The sequence below is a fragment of the Macaca thibetana genome, chromosome 8, assembly GCF_024542745.1.
Source record: "Macaca thibetana thibetana isolate TM-01 chromosome 8, ASM2454274v1, whole genome shotgun sequence".
Lineage (NCBI taxonomy): Eukaryota > Metazoa > Chordata > Mammalia > Primates > Cercopithecidae > Macaca > Macaca thibetana.
This window is the reverse complement of record NC_065585.1, coordinates 53,765,125-53,788,958: the sequence shown is the minus strand read 5'-3', so window position 1 is coordinate 53,788,958 and position 23,834 is coordinate 53,765,125. Positions and strand designations below refer to the sequence as shown.

Below are 23,834 nucleotides of genomic sequence, written 5' to 3'. Positions count from 1 at the left end.
GCATACCTTTTCAGCTGTTTATTGATGTTTTATATTGGAAAGTTGTACATCTTTTGCTGGTATTTGCTAGCTGTATCTCTTTGGGAGTTCTTATTTTTTTAGTCACACTTATTGAGGTAAAATTTGCACATGATTACTTTTTTCAGCTTCTCAGCTATCTGAGGCCATCATTTTTCATTCATGTGTAGTCACTCTTAGATTCAATTTGTTCTCCTACCTTTGGTTATTTTGAGAACCAAAAAAGAACCAACCACTTAAGTTAGTTCTAATCAGGGTATGTGTTCTCTCAGCACCTACATCAACCTGGCCATTAGGCTCTCTCAAGCAGGAATGAATAAGAAGCTGTTCAAGGGAATGCAGATTCTGTCTTTGTGGGCAGAGGCCAATCAGCTGAGGTTTGAGAAGATATTTCTAGAATTGAGTACAAGGCTTCTCTGACTATGGAAGTTCTACGTGCTGCTGCAGTTCTTCTCTAGAGCCACAGGATGGAATGACCCCTCCCAGGCCACAGCAGGCTGATGAGACAGCAGTTCTCTTAGGAAACTTCTATGCTTTTGCTGGCCAAAATCCTCCTCCTTTCTCCCCAATCAGTGGCAAAATTCTAGATTTTGCTCAGCTCTTGAGGAGGCACAGGCTCTTTCCTCTGTCATTAGGTGTGTTGGATTTCCTCTGGCACCAAAGAGAATGCAGCTAAGTGCTTGTGATTGTGGCATCAACTTTGACCTCAGATGCTCCTTCCTGGCCTTGCCAATTCTAACCTGATTGTTGTGTTACAACACAGAGGAAGTTGGAGGAAACAGAGGGTCTTGTAGGTTCCAGCTCCTATCACCCCGAATCTCAGGTGAGTTCTTACCACTTAATACTGAAGACTCTTTACCATCGAATTTCATCTCCTGGCACTTTGTCACATGCGTCCCTTTTGCTGAGCATACCAAATGGCTTTACATCCCAGGTGAGCTAAACAAACATTTTCAGAATACTGTGCTTTTGAACACATTTCTTCTACCTAAATTTATCTCCTTCTCAGGCATCTACTTCTCATGCTTTTTTGTTCATCTGTTACTCTTCATTCAGCGCTCAGCGTAAGCATTGCTCCTTTTTGTAAGACTACTTGGGATCCAGTCATTCATTCCCCCTTTATTGTTTAGTTATTTTTAGTAGCAAAAAAATTTTTAAAAATCATTCATGCTTCCATGAAACCATAAATGTGAGTTAAAAACATTCTAGAATTTTTGTGTAAGCAAAACTCAAATTTTAGAAGAAGGGTATCTGACTCAAGATTTTTATCTATCCACTCTCCTAGTGTTAAGGGATTCAAGATATTTCCACCACCTTTTTCAGAGCCAGAGAATATATGAGATAAATTTAAAAATACAGAAAGAGAAGAGGAGAAGTCCAGGAAGGGAGAGAGGGAGGAAGCAAACGATGGGGAAGGGAGAGAGGGATAGGGAGAGGAAGAACAGAACTCGTACGATGTCTTCACATTTCCTGAGGTAGCTATTCCTATTTTCTAATTGTTACCTAGAAAAGTGCCTCAGGTTCACCTTCTTTTCCATTTCTCTTGTTCATAAAAGACGCCCTTTCATTTTCATTGAAAAGGCTACTCATCAGGACCTTAACTTGGTGATCAATGAATGTAGCACAGGATTTAATCTTTCATTTCTTTTCTTTGGGTCTTCTTATTGGTATTTTCTCCAAATTCGTAACTCTTACTCTTTCTCTTATGGAAATTATTGGTACTTAGCCTTTATTCTTTGGAATGAGAACTTTAAAGTGCTTTTCTCCTTAGCCATTCTAGGCTTAAGTTTTTAAATGCAAGCAAAAATACCTCTGAAGCTCAATATTCAAGACATCACTCTGCCATCTCCACTCCCAACTCTCAGGTATTTATAAGAAATACTTAAGCTTTTGTCATTGACTGGCTTTTATTCATATGAAATATCTTTACTGAGGTGGTGTTATTTGGATAATACTATGAATTATCAAGTGGTAAGACTTATTAGGACAAGAATTTTGGCTTTGCTTTTAAAATAAATTTCTCAAATCCTAGAGTTTCTTTTCTACCATTGCCAAATGCAATAATCCATCCTTGAGTCCAACATTTAGAATTAACTAAAAAGCATTGCTTGGTTTTGGTTTGGCAACTTAAAAAAATGAACACAGTCTTTTAACATGATTTTGAGAAATATATGTATATATGTATATAGATAGATACATATAGATAGAAACTAGCCAAACTAAAAGTTTTCCATTTTTGTAGAAGATACTTAGTTTTCCATTTTTGGAGAAGATCGGGGAAATTTACCATTGTTTTTCTGAGTGGTAGTTTCTCAGTCATTGGTCACAAACAAGGTGAATTAGATCATCTGGGAAGAGGCACTGTTTTCTTATTCCCCAAAAATGCAGTGAACACCCTAACAGCAACTCTGGTTAGAAGCAGACTGCGAGTAGAGGGCAGGAGCCTTTAGGGTTTTACGTAAGCTAGTCAGCCTAGTCAGTCATCTTGTTATTTTGCAAATATTTTCTTTCTTGTGTACCAGAAATAGGAGAGACTAATGAAACAATTAAAAGTGTGTTTCTTTTTGTGGAAACTTAATTCTACAAAGCTTTAAAAAACTAACCACAGTTCCAAATATGATTGGCCTATCTTTATTCACATTTGTTTTTAGACAGTGAACAGACTCAATCTCCTTAAAGTTATAGATACTGAGTCCTGAGAATATTGCCTTGAGAATCCTGTGAACACAATTTCTAATGGTGGTACCATGTATAGCAGAGATTGGATGAAACTTTAACTCTTACATCTGAGTATTAAGCAAGCAGTTCCTTAAAAGACTATCTTTACCTTTAGCAACATAACCTCATAGCCTTCTTTAGAAACTAAATTTCTTGGGTGCTACTTTTGATGATTCCTAATACAAAATTTAAATGAAATTATAGAGATTCAGGGATTATGAATTAGAAGTACAAAAGTTGCAATATTATTTAATATTTATTAGGAACAAGTGATTTGATCCTGTGCAGAAAGTAAGGTTGAACTCTCCAGCATCAAATGACCTCTTGCTTTCTGTCTCCCTCTAAACATTGTCACCTAAATTAGTTGTGTAGGGTGTGTAGGGTGATCGTAATAAAGTACCACAAACAGGGTGTCTTCCACCACAGGAAGTTATTCTTGAGGCTAGAAGCCCAAAATTAAGGAGTCGACAGGTTTGGTTTCTTCCAAAGGCCGTGAAGGGAGAATCTGTTCCATGCATCTTCTCTAGCTTCTGGTGGTTTGCTGGCAAGCTTTCATATTCTTTTGCATCTGGAAACAGCACCTCAATCTTCACATGATGTTCACATGCCTTCATTTTCACGTGGCATTCACACGACTTCATCATCACATGGTGTTCACATGCCTTCGTCATCACGTGACATTCACACGCCTTCATCTTCACATGGCATTCACTTGCCTTCATCTTCACATGGCCTTCACATGCCTTCATCGTCATGTGGCAGTCACATACCTTCATTGTCACGTGGCATTCACTTGCCTTCGTCATCATGTGGCCTTCACATGCCTTCATCTTCACATGGCCTTCACATACCTTCATTGTCACGTGGCATTCACTTGCCTTCATCATCATGTGGCCTTTACATGCCTTCATCTTCACATGGCCTTCACATGCCTTCATCTTCATGTGGCATTCACATGCCTTCATCATCACGTGGCATTCACTTGCCTTCATCTACACGTGGCGTTCACGTGGCGTTCACGTGCCTTCATCTTCACATGGCATTCACATGCCTTGATTGTCACATGATGTTCTTCCTGTGTGCTTGCATGTCTCTTCACTTGGTCTTCTTTTATAGGGACACCAGTCATATTGCATTAGGGTCCTACCCTATTCCATGATGAGTTCATCTTAACTAATTATGTAAGATATGACCTTTTTCCAAGTAAGATCACATTCTGAGGTAATGATGGTTAGGAGTTCAACATGTAAATTTTAGGGGAACACAATTCAACCCATAACAGCACTCGAATGTGCTTTATGAAGAGGACAACATTTCCAGGGCAGTAAATTCTACTGTAAGAGCTGCCCCACTGAGTTGCGTTAGCTCTAATTTTCTGGGTCATATTTGAAGCTCCATACAATGGCTATAGTCTATAAAATATTGTTGGTTTTTTATTCATATCTGAGGGGAACAAAACTAGTGCTTCTAAGTCCTAGCTGTCTGACCTTACAATAAAAAGGTAAGGCTGCTAGGCCGACAAAACATAGAGTATCTAACAGAGGGCTTTTCTATGTGTAATTCTAGCACCAATTTGTAACTTTGGATACATTACTCAACTTCTAAACTCCATGTGTGTTTCTTTGGTTTTCTGAACACTTGCTATAATGTCATGTAAATATAAATAAACTAGTCTGAAACTGAAATAAAAATCTGAATCTTAATATAGAAATCTTCTTTGTGATAAATAGTTCCCTTTCTCATCACTGGTGATTGAGTTACTTTCTAGTGATCTCAGTCAAAAGATTGTAATAGGAGCAGAGCCGGAGATTGGGCTACTTACCTGCTTTCATGGTCCCTCTTGGTCTGGGGTCAGGCACTGTGCCTAGGGAAGCCAATCTCAGCACAGCGTGGGTTGGAGGGACAAGGCATACTGGTGGCAAATGTTCAGCTTCACACAAAGGGCTTCTTTAAAGATTGGTAGTGTTCACAAACCCTGAGACTACTGGTGATTTTGATATGGGAATCTAGAATCTCTTCTCCTATAACCATTATCATACCTACAAAGTATGTTTTCCTAAAAATTACATATTTCAAAGTCTTCTCGTGACCATCCTTTTGTGACTGTATCAGCCTTACATTACCATTAAATAATTGTCCCTCTAAAAATAATCAGCCATCTAAAGATTTCATCCATCCCCTCAGCCATCCTCTTTTGTGACAATTTAGCCTAACACTGTGTCTATTCCTTGATACTTTTGTTTTTGTTGCTTTTGCTCTTATCTAAATTAGATTATGTTACAAAAGTGTCTGTCAGCATTTGCAGTATTTTTCCCCAAAATAATAGCATTAGAGAGTTGTATTTTTGCTCTTATTTGAATTGAATGCCATGTTTCATTACAGAGAAAGTAGAGATAATTCTGCTAATTTGTTACTGACTTATTAAGATATTCACTATTTTGGGGGCACTTAACATATTTTAGCTTGTGTGAGTGTGTGTGTATGTGTGTGCACATGTGCATGTATGAGAGAGACTATGTATCCAGTTTATATCATGAACCAGCATAATAAACGAATCAGAAAAAGGAAACTTTATCCAGCTGTCTCTCCTTTTTTTGAGGTACTTCTGTGGGGGATGGTCTTGGGCCTTGAGGTTCTTATTTGTGGAAAGGATACTTGATGTTTTACAGTACTGTATATCTGAATTAGTTCATTCCTCCTGTGTTTTGGCCATTGTTCATTGACACATTAACAGAGAAGAGGATTTACATTCAAGGTGAATGATATTGTTGTTTAAAGTAAAAGCTCAATATCTGTGCAATACGAGATAAAAGAAATGTCTACATGATTTCGGGTCTTGGATGTTGTTCTAGTAGAATCTCCTGACATGATATTTTGTATTTAATTTACAGGTCTAGGGATCGTTGAAAAATTAAATATATTTTACATGATTATTCCCATTTTAATTTGACAGAAACATGAGATCTGGGAAAATCCAGTTTTTAAACTAAGTTTGTTATGGATTTTATTTGGGGTAAACACGGAGAGAGATGAGTGTTATTGTGATAAGGTAGGCAGATAAACAGGAAGTAGCTATTCACGCTATTCACAGGGTAAGATAAGAGGATCCAGCCGCTTCCAGCTTTATGTTACATCTACCTGTTGCAAGCAGAGCAGCCAAATGGGTCTACCTCTGAACAATTTTGATCCTGTCAGTATTGACCACAGTTATCAGAATGTAGTGACCATATGATTAATCTGGGAGCTTTTGCTCAATATGCCTTTCTTCCCCACCACTGATTTAGTCGATCTGTGTGATCTTGTAAAATGTGGGCTACATTTTTTTTGTTACTCAGGAACACTCTGCATTTATGTCTCTTAATAGATAACTTTTTATCAGGTAACTTATTCTGAAAAATGGATGAGAAAAAGTTGTTTTCTAGCTTTTCATATGGCTGATGTAAATAGTATATTTTACAAAGTTGCTTGCACTAAAAATGCCAAAAGGTGCTTCTTGGTAGAGATGGGGAATATTTAGCCTGCCAATGCTAACATATCTTCAAGACCTGCCCCTTAACACCATCCTTTCTACTTCTCACTGTGCCTTTATGAAATTCTAGAACAGCCTCTGCCACTGACTCTTCTATAATCACTTTTATCATATTTTCACCAGCCTATAGGAAAACATTACCAGCAAACAAGCAACCCAGATGGTTTTTAAAAAGAAGAAAGGAGTGGTCATTAGTTGACTTTTCATATATTTTAAATGCAGCAAAAATGGCTTCTACTGCTTGAAAAATATCTGAAAGATAACTACGGAGCTTATTAAGAAGGGGATTTCATTTAATTTAAAAATGGTAAAAGTTCAACAGTAAAAATTATTGATATTAGAATCAGCCAGGCTTTATGGTGTGAATAATTACCTGGCCTCATATTCAGAGACTCCAGAATCTAATGCCTCCTCCATTCTCGAGTGCCTTAGTAATATGTAAAGTCCTTTATGCCCAATTTAACTGAAACATTTGAATGAATTTGTCGTTCCAAAGACCAGCCACAATCCAGATAATTTTATGAACCCATACTCATAGATATTTTGGTCACATTTAAACCATCAGTGGTCATTAAGACATGTCTAAGAACATTTTCTATGTGCATGTTTCATAACAACTCTCTAGGCAATAGTATCTACAAGGAATAAAAATGAACAGGTGTGAATTATTTCTTACTCCTTGAATAAGAAAAGTGTATTTCTTTTTCCACTCAGACACTGTACCTGAAATATAAGCCAAGGTCCAGTTAGTTGGGAAGCACATGAGTTTGTACATCAGCCCTACCTCTGTGACACACAGTCCCAGGCTGGCTGTGCATCTGGCCAACCAGCCAATGTTGAGTATGCATCCATTTTTTCCAGCCCTAGTTCCCATTCCATTTCAGGCTTCTCATCTGTCAGGAGTAAAGCTTCTAGTCTCACCTATCTTACAGATGCTATTGTGCAAATAAAATTATATATGTGAAATACTTCTAAAATTTTAATGTGCCTGGAGATATTTTACAATGTTACTGTCAAACCTACCATTTAACAGGAAGACACTCTGAACCCCGGTTTTTTTTTTTTTTTTTTTTTTTGTAGACATCTCTGCAATCAAAGGAAAAAGCATTCGTCCAAAAATAATGGTTTTTGCAATTACAAAAATGAATTAAGGAGGGAATTTTCTTTTATTTAGGGCAATAATGCTAGTCTCTTGTTGAGCAAGTAGAATAAAGTATGATTCATTTTGTCTATAAGTAAACTAACACCTATTCTATTGTGTAACAGACTGTGTCTTGGGGTTATAAGCTGGTTCTAATTACCCTAGTCTTCTTCACAGGATTGGCCTTTGCTGTTCTCTCATCTGTGCACCCAGTGTTTGGTTTATATGGGTCTCTGTTTCCTGCCATAATTTATGCCATATTTGGAATGGGACGTCATGTTGCCACAGGTAATAATTCCTATGTTTATGCTTCTAATATTACTCACAAAAGAGACTTAGTGATTATTACTGATTATATCTCCTTAGTAGTGTTAACATTACTGCTGAAAACCTCAGCAAATATTAGAGCAAGATATTTACTCTCCACACATCAGATAGCCAATATGCTCTGTGGTTTATTGCTATATTACTGTATAGTCAAGGTTATTGCTAAGGATTCTTTGCATTTTTGAGTTGCAAAGATTCCACAAAAGAAGGGAAATGAGGCATGGTAGTACGCGCCTGTAGTCCCAGCTACTCGGGAGGCTGAAGCAGGAGAACCGCTTGAACTTAGGAGGCAGAGGTCACAGTGAACCGAGATAGCGCCACTGCACTCCAGGCTGAGTGACAGAGTAAGACTCTGTCTCAAAAAAATAAATAAATAAAAATAAAAATAAGAAGAGAAATGTTATGAATTTACAATGAAATGAGAGAAAAATTTAGCTACTCAAAAAACAGTGAAAAATATTTTACATGTATTTGATATGTGGACTAAATGATGATATTTTAGGTTTATTCCAGGCTAGTTTATGCAATGCTGTTTACTTGGTGTAACTCTTACCTTACCTACCTCTATATTACCAAATAAAATATGAATGGTGATTTGGTATTAGATAAACCTGGGTACATGCCTTATTTGTTGTTTGCTATTTACATGGTCTTAGGCAAAAATTTAAGCTCCATTGCAGCTTTCTTGATAGTAAAATTACCTTCCAAATTCTAATGATTATAGTAAGGACTAGATAATTGATATACAGTGTCTAATTTAGTACTTGATATATAATAAGATTTAATAAAGTTAGCTATTACTATTACAAAATGGTATCTTAGTCTTAACTACTTAGGAAATCATAAAATAATTTTAACTAGAAATATCTATAGAGACATTTCTATTTATTTGGGGGTTATGTGATCTCAGCCTCTGAGTAATAACATTTCGTGACCATTTCTTCAATGGTCAATTTGCATTATGGACTGTATCAGTTTCCTGTTGCTGCTGTAACAAATTACTGTAAGTTTGGTCTTTAAAACAAAATACAGGTATTATTCTACAGTTTGGAGCTTGGAAGACTGAAATGATATTCACAGGATTAAAACTAAGGGGTCAGCAGAGCTGCGTTTCTTTCTTGGGGGCTCAAGGGCAATCCATTTTCTTGACTTTTCTAGTTTCTAGAGGCTCCCTGCATTGTTTGGCTCATGGACCGTTCAACCATCTTCAAAGCCAGCAGTATTGCATCTTCAAATTCTCTTTGACTCTGACTTTTTGCCTTCATTTTCCATGTTCAAAGGACCCTTGTGATTACATTGGGCACACCTGCATAATCCAGGATACTCTTCTTATATTAAGATTAGCTGCTTAGCAACTTTAATTTTATCTGCAATGTTAATTCTCTCTTACCATATGGCATAACACATTCAGAGGTTCTGGGGATTAAGATGTGAACATATTTGAGAGGTCATAATTCTGCCTACCACATTGATACATATATTTTCTGTTAACATAACATTTTATTTATGTAGATTTGGCTTTTTAGATCAGTTAATTTTGTTATGAGGGAAGGACCAACATTTATCAATCACTTACAACATTGCTGCCTAAAGTGTGGCTCATGAACCAGTAGGTTCAGCATTATGTGGGAGCTTGTTAAAAGTGCAAAGCCTTTATTTCTATGCCAGGCCTACCGAATCAGAATCAGCATTTTCATAAGGTCTCTGTTTTATTTATACATGTAATCTGTAGGTAACATATTATAGTATATATATGTATTTATATGTTTATGCATATTCGTGTATGTAGATATATTTAAGTTTGAGAGCCATGGATGTTCTATTTATTAGGTGCTTCATTAAGACCTTTACATATGTTATTTTGTTTTGTTCTAGCAGAAGCCTTTTAAATAGAGATTATTACCTTTACATTGCAGATGAAAAGAAAACACTAAAATTCAGAAAGTTTCTGTGAGATCACAGATTAAAAGTCACAGGTGCATGGATTACAACCCAGGTGTGACCAAATCTAAAGCACAAGCTTTTAACTTTACAACCCACTGTTCAAGAATAAGCTTTTCTTTTGTATTGGTGCAAAAAAGAGAAAAGCACAATAATTAATTATAAATTATTAAAGCCTATTTTTTCAATTATCTTGTTCCCTAATTTCCTAACAATTTGTTTTCATTTTTGAAAACATTTAAATATATATATTCTTAGCAATAAAAAAGATTGTTTTAATACTGACCTGTAAAAACATTTTCTCTGTGAAACCCAAGATAAAAGAAAAAGGCAAAACAAGTTTGTCCAATACAATGTAATTGCTTTAAGAAAACAAAAATACACAATTTGAACATACTTAAATACACACTTACACAAAATGTTCTATGTCCTAAGAAATCAGTGTAAACATTTTACAGATATTTCATGCATTATTTTGAAATTACCATTTACATAAGAGTCTGTATTTAACAAATTATGAACAGCTATCAGAATCTTATGGTCTACTTGATAAATAATATGCATTTCAAAATATACAAAATTTACAGCCTTAACTGTAGTCATTCAACATTAAAGCCAGAGACTAATTCTGATTTCCCTTCTGTTAAGTCGAATGGGCTATGACACAATAATGCTAAAGACATTTTATTTCCGCATTTGTACTTCACCAAAGACAGCCAGTTAGACCTTCTTGTTTGTTTTTTATCCCAGTATTTAGGATTCTTTGGGTCACTAAAAAATAAATGATAATTTTCCCTTATTTTGCAACATATATACATCAGGGAAAATAGACAAACTAATTATTTTTTAACGTTCCTTTAAATCTTGGACATATGGACTGAGTGTCACCAATAAGTTCCTGCAAATTAATATACAGAACATACTTCTCTTTTAAATAATTTAATTTTGATGCATATGCATCCCACTTCCACAGTATTATTAAGATATTGATGTCACTTTCTTGAAGAAGAATCGCTTTATTTGGGATTTTGCCTTCAATTTAGGTGGCTGGAATGCAATGCTGACTTACTAAATACAATAATAAATTATGTTAAAGACATCTTTAAAAGTAAACTATTCATAAAATCAGAGTATAAAGATGTGAAACATGATGTTTTGCTCAACAATGTGAACTTTCTTATTTTAATGTAAAATGGTTTTTTTTAAAAAAAGGAATAAATCCATTGATTACTTTTTGTGGCTTGCAAAGAAGATATATTGGAATAAATACACAAGAGTCAAAAATCTGGATATTAATCCAATGGAAACAGCATTACTGTACAGAACGAATATGTGACAATTGGTAGGATAATCTTACTAAATTAGGGAAATTTATTTAAAGAGCAAAGTTTAACAATTTAGAGAGGCTATTGTGAAGACTGTATAAGGTACTTTTCAGAAGAAAAAAATAAACAGTTATTTACTGATGGATTACAGTATGATAAGACTTGGGGTAGTGTTTTTTAAAATACAAAATCTCATTTATTCTCTACCAAAATTTTGTAACTAGCTATTTTATCATCATTTTACAAATAAGGAAGCTGAGAGAGGTTGGGTAACTTGACCAGGATCACAGGTTCATATTAAGTAGAACTGGGATTCGAACTTGGGTCTGTTTAACTCTAGGGCTCATAGTCACTTCCTATGAGACCCTGTGACCCACAGTACTACTGAGCTATCAGGTAGAAGTAGTGGTATATGAGGGTACCACTAATAGGCTGAAAGCCTAACCAGGGTAAAAAGTTGAGCAAATGAGGCAAGAATAGAGAATTAGTAGGGAGGAGACAAAGACAAAGGGGAGACCTGTATATAGATAATATAGAATGTCATCCACAACAGCCACACATATTCACTGGCAGTCCCACTTCCCTTGATTGTCCTTCACTACCTCAGAAACAGCAAAGCATTATCCTTGCTGAAGAGGCAGTACTCCCATGTCCATACTGGTGTGGACATGTCCTCGCCATTGCTGTACCCATTGCTGGCAAGTCCTCTGTCTGGAGGTGTTCTTGAAATTGACTCACACACAGATGAAACTTCCTTTTGTTCACCTAACAAAGCCTTTTAGATGGCTTTCTCTTTTACCATTTGATTCCCTCCCATCTTCCTCCAAATCCCAGGAAAAACAGGTCTAAAATAAAAAATTAACTCGTCTATATGTTTTTAAAAAATTCTGTAGTCATTTGTTCAGTAGCTTTTGTACAAAACATTTTGCTCTGTGCTCTAGGAGATTTAAACACCAAAAGACAAACTCCTTTACTCTCAGAAGTATCTGATTTGATCTCTGGAGCATCGTGTTGTAACATACCCTCAGAAATATGTCCTATCAAGACCAGATTCTATGGTGAATGTTCTCTACTTGGTATTTCCCATCCTGGGTGCTAGAATCTTATTTCTAAAAATCAGGTGTATTACATTAGTTTCTTGATGTACTCTTCATTTAGTACTCTATGATAAGGACAGTGGTCATGATTTATTGATGATTTATTGGGAATGACTTATCTCATTAAGAGAATGTTATTCAATCTGTTGTCTGTATTTATGTACCACCAACTCTATGGAACAGAGAAAAGCATACAATATAGACCATAACAGAGCATGCTGACTTTAGTCTTATTAATAATTATATGAATAGCTACCATTTATCAGGGGTTAACTACATGTCATCTTCTGTGATATGTGCTATATTACATTATTTAAGCCTCATAACAATCCCATTGGGTGAGAAATGCTGTTAATAGACAAAAAGATTGAGGTGACAGTTCTGGGATTTTAGGCCAAGTTTTTTGGAGGCCACAATCATCGTGTTTTTCTGAATCCATAGCAGGTACCGCCTCTCTTATCTAGTAAAACCAAGGATTGGCTGTGTTGAATTTCCAATGAGACCTGTTTCTGTTTGACTCATGTCTCACTTGCCTTATGCTGTTTTGTGCATGGTTTGTGTTGGGATGTCTACATGTTGAACAGGCCCTTTTCACGAAGTCTCACTTATGACCTGAAGCAAAGTAAGATCTTGAAGTAATGAGAGTAAATGTTTGCACAATGCTGCAGTTTATTTCTATAACCCAAATTCGCCAACCCCTCTTTGAGAGAATCAGCATTTCCATGTTCACAAGGCTGCATTCTCAGGCATGCTGTGCCAAGATGAAGGGTTCAGAACTCTTGGCAGGAACAGGGGAACACACTGAAAATCGTCCCATACATGTGCAAGGCCATGGCAATTCTTGGGGAATACCACCAAGCCTAATCTAAAAACAGTAGACAGAAATGGTATGTTTAATTATTTTATGGGCCACAATATGTTGTTACACGATAATAAAAATATGCTCTGCTATGAGACCACAGAGGGTGGAAAGATTAAGCCTAGTTGGAAAGATCTGGGATGAATCCTTATTATATATGGGATTTGAGCCAGACCTTGAAAAACAAGTAGGATTTGCACAGGTAGAATGAAGAAGCAAACATTTCAGGGAAAAGGCTGAATTTACTGAGGTTTTCATACCTATCATCTCATTTATACTCCCCTTAGACCCTGAAATGTAGGTATTAGTACTCCCACTTTATGGATGAGACCATTTATATCCAGTGTAATGTGCTTTAGGTTACATTATTTGTAAATTGAGAGTTGAATTTAAATCCAGGCTGTCATCTTATTTCCTGTCCCAGGACGTTCTTTATGCCAGTCTGCAGAGAGGTAGAAAAATGTCTGAGCCGGGTGAGAATAGCAAACAGATGAGTGGCTGTAGGTTGAATGAATAAGCATATGTGGAGGTAAGTTTCTATTTCATCCATGGAGAGAGGTGAAGAGTGGAGAAGCAAGGGCACAGAGGAGAGGAAAGTGTTTCTAACAGATTTGTTTGGTTTCACAATGTAGCTTCAACTTTAATGACAGAATCCCACAATTTTTATTGAGTCTTTTAACCGAATTACTAACAGAAGATTCCCCACACCACTTGGTTTCAGGCACCTTTGCCTTGACATCTTTGATATCAGCCAATGCCGTGGAACGGATTGTCCCTCAGAACATCCAGAATCTCACCACACCGAGTAACACAAGCGTGCTGGGCTTATCCGACTTTGAAATGCAAAGGATCCACGTTGCTGTAGCAGTTTCCTTCTTGGGAGGTGTGATTCAGGTAAGTGATACTGACACTTGAGCACAAAGAAAGGGACACAGCGGCAAAGGGAAGGCAATTGGTGTTTTATTTTTATTCTTGTTCATGAATTTGTCTTTCCAGATGGATAAAGGCCTGATGTGTTTTATCATGATGGAAATGCTGTTTAGAGTCATTACTGTATAAATGCTGGTTGAATGAATGAACTAGAATCAATAAATTGAAGTTACACAGGAACAGTTTTTGGTCTTTTAAGAATGAACTTTCTAAAAAATGTTTTAGAAAATGAAATGAGCTTCCTTGTAAGGAAATGAGGCAATCCCTGTGTCCACATAGTGACTAGGTCATCACTATAAGGGAAGGTTATAGGAAAAATTCCTGCAATGGAAAGGAGATGTCACCAGATCTCTAGTGTCCTTTCCAGTTTTCAGATTTTATGATGTTGTTGCCTCCACAGTAACAAATGGTACTTGGTTTATGACATATGTTTGCTGATCTGAGGTCACTGGACTCAGATCTGTACCACCAGCATCATGTTGCTGCCAAGATTGCTACAGTCTATTTCTTCAAACTATCGGAATATGTAATTTGATGTTTCTAATCAGTCGTCAAAATTAGAAAGCCCAGAGGTGACTATAAAATAAATGTAGACAGGCACTGAATATTAGATATGGAATTGCCTGTTTGATAGACATTTTCGCTTACTCTCTCATGGTCAACTGAATTACATGTGCATAAACTTCTTGGGTGGCTGTGTTTTGGGTTGGGAGACTCTATTTTACACTGTAACATTATTTACAAGGTCAAAGATCTTGTAAATACCAAGAAGGGAGAAAAACAGTTGATGACTGGCTGGAATTAGATGGTAAGAGAAAACATGTGACCTAGAAGAAAGGAAGCATTAAAATTCTTAGAGTTACATTGCCTTCTAGCTATATGAAAAGGCCAAAGGAATTAAGGATGTAAAATGAAATGAGGATAAGAACTCATGTCTTCATAGTGCTTGAGAGAAACAGACCAACCATTTGAATGGCAGCTCATTTGCCTAGGAGACTGACCAGACTGGTAGACCAATCAGTATTTTCTATGGCTTGTATCTGAGCTATCATAAAATAAAAACTAGTTGCTTGGGTACCCTGTAACTTTCGGTTTATTTTTCCAACCATGGATGATGTCAACCTATTCTGAGGCTTGCACAGGTAGGCTTAGTGGTTTTTCCTCCTTGCCTGGCCTGTATGAGGTTCTCTGAGATCTGTCATCTATCTCCATCTTAGAAATAATCAGCCCTGTGAACTGGTAGATCAAACATGGATACATTGCCTTGGATTTTGCATATGTTTTCCTTAATTTCTATTCATTTAAAATAAAAAAATCTTTGTATTAACATTGCAAAGATGATATTGTGTCTCTTTTCTGTCCCTCTATTTGTTCACTCATATTTCTCTTTGAATTTATGGTTTTTACTAGAGTTGTATATTCTCTTACTCTACAAAGCATGAAACAAGTAGTTTTAGGTTATTTAATAGTGTAGTACTAGTTTTAGGTATATGTTAGTATAGTAAAAATCTAAGAGTATACATAATTAGCAGTAAGACGCAGCAACCTTCTACTTAGTCTCATTTTAACCATCTTCTGAAAGTTTGAAACAATCATCAGGTATTCTGTTATTATCTAGTATATTTGGATTATGACTTAAAATGATAACATCTAAAAGTCAAAGCCAGGATTCTAACATAAAAAGTATATGTCTCATTTTCCCAAAGGAAACTCCCTAGAATTGTAAGAGCAAAGTAGAATATTATTAAAGATAATAAAAATAATATTGTTTTCATGGCCTTTTATTACACGTAAAATCAGATTCAGAGAGTTGCATATTTTCTCTTATAACTTCATCAAACATCTGCTTTTCTTCCTCTGTAGCTCTGATCTTGGATATGTGACTTACGTTTTAGCCAAATTTTAAGCAGATGGCTGGACTTTATTTGACCTCCAAACTCATCTTTCCATTGTCAACTAGAAACTTCAAGAGTTCTGCATCTTTGGGATTTAGCTGATCAGTCATTTTTCCTTTTATTACATCAGATTTGAAATCCACTGAATCAAAGTATCCAGTTTCTACAAACATATGAAGTGTGTGTTTGCCTTGTTTTATTTATTTGTGTATTGTTTTGATTTTGCTTGCATATTATTTGGTTTCAGGTTGATTTTTTTCCCTCTGAAGATCCAGCTGACAGAATTATTTAGGTTAATAAGATTATATTGTTACAGTGTCTGAACAATCATGTCTGATCTGATTCACAGTTAGAAATGCTCTCAGCTGCAAGGAACAGAGAACCCTCCTACTGGAGGCTTACACCATAAAGATATTTATTGCTTCTTGTATTACAGGAAGTTATAGAAGTAAGTTCTGGACGGGCTTTGGTGTCTGGCAACACATTCAATTGATGAACTAATCTGCTTTCTGTTATTACATAATAAGGGCTCTGTGACTTATTGGGTGTGTGGTTTTTTTTTTTTTTTTTTTTTTTGCTTTCTCTTCTTGTAACTGACAGGTAAGTTTCTCCCCATAAAGTGTAGCTTGTATTTGTCTAATTTTCCCCACACACAACCCTTTCTCTACTTCTTTACTTGACTTATATTCTTTAACATTATTTTAATGATTCCAGTATATCTATCTCTTTAATTTTAATTTACGCATTTTTTAGAAGAAAGAATAGCATAGAACAATAAGGAATTGGAGTGAAACTAAAATGTATACTTATAGCAAACTGTCTTCATTATATAAAATTTTTGATTTTAGTTTGCTCTTTGCCTTTTTTTTGCTTTTCCTCCAATGTTTTGTAAGTCTATAATATTTTAGTTTGTTTTCTATGTAAGACATTATTTAAAGAACAAAGTTCTTGAGGGTATTAATACTATCTTAATGCATTTTAAAGTTATCATTATACCTAGCATAGAACTCTACATGGTAGATTCTCAGAAAACTTGTTGAATTAAAAAATGAATGATCTGGTATCTCATTGTGGTTTTGATTTGCATTTCTCTGATGGCCAGTGATGATGAGCATTTTTTCATGTGTCTGTTGGCTGTATGAATGTCTTCTTTTGAGAAATGTCTGTTAATATCCTTTGCCCACTTTTTGATGGGGTTGTTTGTTTTTTTCTTGTAAATTTGTTTGAGTTCTTTGTAGGTTCTGGATATTAGCCCTTTGTCAGATGAGTAGATTGCAAAAATTTTCTCCCATTCACACCAGTTAGAATGGCGATCATTAAAAAGTCAGGAAACAACAGGTACTGGAGAGGATGTGGAGAAATAGGAACACTTTTACACTGTTGGTGGGATTGTAAACTCGTTCAACCATTATGGAAAACAGTATGGCGATTCCTCAAGGATCTAGAACTAGAAGTACCATATGACGCAGCCATCCCATTACTGGGTATATACTCAAAGGATTATAAATCATGCTGCTATAAAGACACATGCACACATATGTTTATTGTGGCACTATTCACAATAGCAAAGACTTGGAATCAACCCAAATGTCCATCAGTGACAGACTGGATTAAGAAAATGTGGCACATATACACCATGGAATACTATGCAGTCATAAAAAAGGATGAGTTTGTGTCCTTTGTAGGGACATGGATGCAGCTGGAAACCATCATTCTCAGCAAACTATCGCAAGAACAGAAAACCAAACACCGCATGTTCTCACTCATAGGTGGGAACTGAACAATGAGATCACTTGGACTCAGGAAGCGGAACATCACACACCGGGGCCTATCACGGGGAGTGGGGAGGGGGGAGGGATTGCATTGGGAGTTATACCTGATGTAAATGACGAGTTGATGGGTGCTGACGAGTTGATGGGTGCAGCACACCAACATGGCACAAGTATACATATGTAACAAACCTGCATGTTATACACATGTACCCTAGAACTTAAAGTATAATAATAATAATTAAAAAAATGAATGATCTATTCAGGAATCTGAAAACCAAGAAATAGCAAACATAATGCTAGGTAATAATTTAATGATTTAAAAATATAAACTGAGTCTGACATTTGTTAATTTTAATTATTATTATAGCAAGATGGGACTGTAAAAAAAAAGGCACACTCAGAACTGTCACTTCCCTTCCCTATTACTGTTATGTAGGTATATATCTGGATTTTCATTTTGTTAGGAACATCTCTTCAAGGTGAATTCCTAGAATGAGATTACTGGGTCAAAAGGTAAATTCAAAACAAAAACAAATACAGTTTTGTTAGACATTGTTAAAATCCCTTTCAAAGGGGTTGTGTCAGTTTACATTTCCACAGCAGTGTATGAGAGTGCCTCAGACTTACCAACAGAATGTGTTCTCAGCCTTTTCAAATTTAGTCAAGCAGGTGAAAAGTAGTATTCAAAGTAGTTTGAATTTCTTTAATTATGAGTGAGGTTCAACATCTTTTCATATGTTTAACATCATTTTGTGCTAATTTTGTGAATTGTCTATTTATATCTGTCTCATGTTAGCCCTTTTTCTGTGACAGATGTTGCAAGTATTTCCTTCTAATTTGGCAGTTGTACTTTGACTTCATTTTACTATGCAAATTAAAAAAATTATGTAGTCAAATTTATCAGTCGTTTCTTTTATTGCCCATTATTTTGAGTCAGTGTTAGCTTTTTTCGACACTGAGTTTACGGAGAAAGTCATCCATATTTTTTTTCTAGACTTCCATGATTTAAGTTCTTTTTTTCTTTGTATATATAGATTCCCGATCATTGTGGAGTTTATGCTTGTGAATGGTGTGTGATACGGATGTAATTTTATTTTTTTCTAAGTTGCTGCCTAGTTGTGCCAGCAACGTTTATTAAAAAGTCCATCTTTACCTTCATCACTTAAGATGCCACCATTGTCATTTCCATATGTACTTATATCAATTTTGGGACTTTCTTTGCTATTCTACTGTCTTTAAGTCTATTCTTGTGAAAGTAGCACCCTGTTTTGCAGAGACTTTATAGAATGGTTTAATGTAGGGTAGGACTAGTCAACCTTTGTATTTTCAATTTTTGTGTGTCTTCTTGGCTATTCTTGCATGTTTGTTTTCCTTATGAATTTTAGCACAAACTTGCATCGCTGTATAAAAAGAAACTTGCTGATACTTTTATTGGGATTGTCTTAAACTGACATCTTTATGATGTTGATTTGTCCTGTCCTAGAACAGAGGATGCTTTTCATTTTGTTCAAATCTAATTTTGTGTTTTTCAGAGTGTTTTAAAATTTTCCTCCTACAGGTTTTGCACATTTTTGTCAAATTTATTCCCACGTATTTAAACTTCTTTGTTGCTATTGTAAGTGGAGTTTTCTTTACCATTATGTCCTCTGGCTGGCTATTGTTCCTGTCTTTGAAAGCTATTGATTTTTGTGTGTTAAATTTGTATCCTCATATCTTACTGAATTCTTTCAGCATTTGAATTAGTTTTATTGTTCATTAATTTGCTAGAATTTTTTAAGAGGTATTTTTACTTCCTTACAAAATCATATGACTGATGATTTCTCTAATCCAATTGCTTTGGGTTTTGCAACCTCTATTATAAAGTTAGATAATTGTGAAAGTAGTGGGCATTCTTGCCCTTTCATGAGTTTACTTACAATGCCGTTAACATCTCCACAAATTATAATGCAGTCCTCACGAATAAAGTTTATATGTTTCGTCATGTTAAGAAATTATAAATTCTGTTCTATTTTTGTGCTTTTAATAGAAACTAGAAAAAATGTTGACTATTGCTGAAGCTTTTTTAGCATCTATAGAAATAATCTTACTTTTATTCTCTCTAAACTATTATTTATTATATTAATGGGATCCCTAATATTGAAACAACTTTAAATTGCAAGAATAAATTCCAGCTGGTCACGGTCTATTTTATTCTTAATGTGGTGTTGGATTCATTTTATTAATTTTCTTCTTTAGTATTTTGCATCATTTTTCTTTAGTGGTACTGGTCTGTAGTTTTCTTTCTTGTAGTTTTCTTTTCTTTCTTTCTTTATCAGGTCTAAGTCTCAATGTTTTACTTTCTTCTTAATGTCCTTTCTCAATGCTTTTAAGCATGTATAGCACTTTTGGAATATCTAGTACTGGAGGTTTTGTAGAATTCCTCTTTAAAATAATCTGTTGCCTGGTGCTCTTTTGTAAGATAATTTCTTGATGATCTTCTCCAGTTTTTTCTACAAAAATTGGTCAGTTTAAGCAGCCTAGTTCTAAAACAACCAGAATTGGAAATCTTTATTTTATTGGAAAATTATATTTTTTTCTAACTTTTCAAATTTATTTACATGTAGGTCTTTCATCTGTTGTAATTTAAAAAAATTGTTTCAATGTTTTACCCTTTGATATTTTCTATTTTTATATTTGTGCTTTTTCCTTTGTTCTTGATCCAGGTAGCTAGTGGTTTTTCTATTTTGTTACTTTTTAAAGAAAACCAGGATTTCAAAATAGTAGGTCGACTTTTTTCCCATTTCTATCTCTGCTTTTATCTTTATGATTTCCTTCATTTACCATTATTTTATTGTTTGGTTGTTGCTCTTTTTCTACTTTTTCCATCTAGGAATTCAATTTATTTGTTTTATTTTTTTCATTTTTATTGATAAAAGCATTTAGTGCTCTGAATTTCTCTATGCTAATTGTTTGAAATGTATTCTGTTGATTTTCATATATATGGTATTTTGCTTCAATATTTTTTAGGAATAAAAATTCTGCAATTTCAGTTTGTATTTCCTCCTTTACCCAAAAATTAGGAGAAGAGATTTTAATTTTAGGTGGATGAGGCTTTTTTCTTTTCAGTTTTGTCAATAATTTATAGTGTTATTTCATTGCAGTCAGGGAGTACTGTTTATAATAGTTTATGTTACCTGATTTACTAATGTTTTCCTTGTAACCTAATGTACGATCATTTTTTTTTCATTTTTTTTTGTGAGTGTTTCATGAGCACTTGAGAAAAAAGATGTAGCCCTGATTATCAGAGTGTAAAGATCAGTATATAGCTATTAGGTTCTTCCTTGTTGATTATGATTATTCACTTTTTGCCTTTTTGATCTTTCTCTTGTACTGACTGAGAAAGGTGTGTTCATTACTGTAGGCTGCCTTAACTAGAATAATGGTATTGTAGTGGTTTAATTATCTTTTAGGTGAGCTATAAATGTTTGTGTCATAAACATAAGATCATCCAATGTCTCTTACTCATTGGTCATCAGACAAAATAAATACTTTCTGTCTCTTCTCTGTTACCATTTGATTTTTATTGCTAATATAAACAAAGTGCACTTATACAACAATAATGTAATGTGATAGTTTCTGTGTTGTACGTTAGAGTGTGGACCTTTTAAAAACAGTGTTATTGAGGTGTAATTGCCATGCGATCAATTCTACATATTTAGAATGTTCAATGTGATGTTTTGACATATGTATATATTCATGAACCTATCATCAAGACAATAAAAATATCTGTAATTTCACAATTTTTTTCTTGACCTTTGTAGTCCCATTCCATTAACTCCCTTCCTCACCCAACAGCAACCCACTGATCTACTTTTTGTCACTATGAGTTAGTTTGCATTTTCTAGAATTTTACAAAAATGCATTTACTGTCCCTTCCCCCCTCTCTCTCTCTCTCTTTTTTTTTTTTTTTTGGTCTGGTTTCTTTCACTCAGCAAAACTTCAATTGCTGTTTATATTGTAGATTTATTGCCATGGTTTTGTAACAGTAGGAACTCTTGTGATTAGAACTCATGCAATTTCTGACAGTTGATAATGCAGTGACTGAATTGACTGGTGTGATAATCTTATTGTTTCCAGTTCTACCATCTATTTCTAAGGCACATTGTCTCATAAGAAAGTCTTTTAGTGGAACTGATGCAGTTTTGTACTATTAGTACTACTTTACACATAGAAAAGAAAATTTTTCTAGCTAAAAACAGTAAAAACAGTAGCAGCTAAGAAAGGAATTGCTTGCACACTCACAATAATGAAATGTTAATTTCAGGACAAGGTGGAACCTTTTAAAGTGCCAATATCCATAAGCATTTCTACTGGGGACACAAACACATAATAAAAGCCAATGCACTTTAAAAACCATTGTTCCCCTTTCCCTGCAGCTTTTATTATTCCCTGTGATGAGCAATTTGCATATTTGTTTTTCCAGGAGCTGAGAGGGGTCTGGGATTGTCCCTTGACCATTCACCTCTGGAAATTGTCTCAAGCTCTACTTTTCTGAAGGAGCCATAGGACAAGATTTCTGTCATGGGGAAATCTAGTTTGTCTTTTTGATTTTTCTTGCACTGAGAAAGGTGTGTTCATTACTGTAGGCTGCCTTCACTAGAATAATGATATTGTGGTGGTTTGGTTATCTTTTAGGTAAGTTATATATGTTTGTGTCATAAACATATATTCAACAATTGTAAAAGTGTGGGGTGACACAAGGTGTGATGTTTAGTGACAAAGCCTTGTATTATGATACTAGTGCATTCTGGAGACACATGGTCTTACTCCTTCAAGGATGATAAAAAGATAACTGTAAACTAAATAGGAGATTCTTCAATTACTTTTGGTGTTGTGCTAAACATTTTCTTGCATGTTTTAAATAAGAGGATCAGGAGTATAGAAGGGATGCAGGATCTAAAACTAGTTTATCCTGCCTATTCAACACATCATACTTACTCTTCTCAGAAACATCATCAATTTCATTCTTTTGTAATGCAGGAGGAGGACAATCTGAAATCTCTTTTGATGATGTTTCACTCTTTTACAGCCATTACAGCAGAAAGTCATTATTCTGTTTAATCTAAATCTTTCCACCTGTGTTTGTATCTGGCAAAGCTAAGAAGTAATAAACTTAATCAAGTTAGAATTATAACATTCTTAAAATTATAAAAAACTTTCCTCATGTACAAAAATAATTATATTTATTAGCCTAGTATTTGACAAGCTCTGTTCTAAGCTTACTACATGTATTCATATATTCAATCCTCATTAACATTTTAGGAAAAATTATTTAGGAATAATTCCCTATTATATAGATAGAGATACTGAAGGTAAACTGATTGATATAGTTTGGCTCTGTGTTGTCACCCACATCTCATGTTGGATTATAATCCCCAATGTTAAGAGAGGAACCTGGTGGGAAGGAATTGGATCATGGGGGCAGATTACTCCCTTGCTGTTCCTGTGATAGTGAGTTCCCATGAGATTTGGTTGTTCAAAAGTGTGTGGCACTTACTCCTTCATTCTCTCTCTCTCCTGCCACCATATGAAGACATGCTTGCTTCCCCTTTGCCCTTTTGCCATGATTGTCAGTTTCCTGAGAACTCCTCAGCCATACTACCTATACAGCCTGTGGAACTGTGAGTCAACTAAACCTCTTTTCTCTATAAATTACCCAGTCTCAGGTAGTTCTTTACAGCAATGTGAGAACAGACTAATAGAGTGACTTATTTAGTATCTTGTAATTAGGAATTAGCACAGTAGGAGTCAGACTCCAATATACACTTTCTTAACTGCTGCTATGCAGATTTCTAAACTAGTGTTGACAAAGGAAGCAAGGAAACTTAATCCATCTAATTCTAGGGCCAGGCATTGTTCTAGGTCTTTCCCTTATTTTACCTCATTAATAATAGTGGCAGCCTGGGTACTGGGCATGTACCATGTGGCAGGACAATGTTCTTGGCTCCACAACTATGTGCCTGTCATTCTCTAGGCATGCCAGGCCCCATTCTCATGCCACTTGTATGACTCCTCTGTGTCTTTCAAGGTTCAGCTCAAATATAATCATCTCAGAGAAGCCTTCCCTGGATCTCTGGACATACTTATATGTGATTCCTCTTAGTGTTCCTGTAAGACATTGCTCATGTCCTACCTCATAGGGCTTCTCAATTTACCAGGAAATACTTTTTACACATTTGCCTCCTTTTCTAGACTGTGAGTCTCTATAGAACAGAGACTATTTGTCTCTATAATTCCAACAGC

General features: G+C 35.3%; 2 protein-coding genes across 3 annotated transcripts in view; one reads left to right on the top strand and one right to left on the bottom strand.

Moving 5' to 3' along the window:
* The window catches only part of PIP4P2 (phosphatidylinositol-4,5-bisphosphate 4-phosphatase 2), a 724,054-nt gene that overhangs the window by 290,678 nt on the left and 409,542 nt on the right, over positions 1-23,834 (bottom strand). The window lies entirely within an intron of this gene.
* SLC26A7 (solute carrier family 26 member 7) overlaps positions 1-23,834 on the top strand; it is a 144,034-nt gene that overhangs the window by 32,180 nt on the left and 88,020 nt on the right. For both annotated transcript variants that reach the window (XM_050802618.1, XM_050802617.1), the window contains exons 3-4: positions 7,584-7,694; positions 13,677-13,849. In XM_050802618.1, the coding sequence (XP_050658575.1) occupies positions 7,584-7,694; positions 13,677-13,849 (284 nt within the window). The remainder of the gene's footprint in view (positions 1-7,583; positions 7,695-13,676; positions 13,850-23,834) is intronic.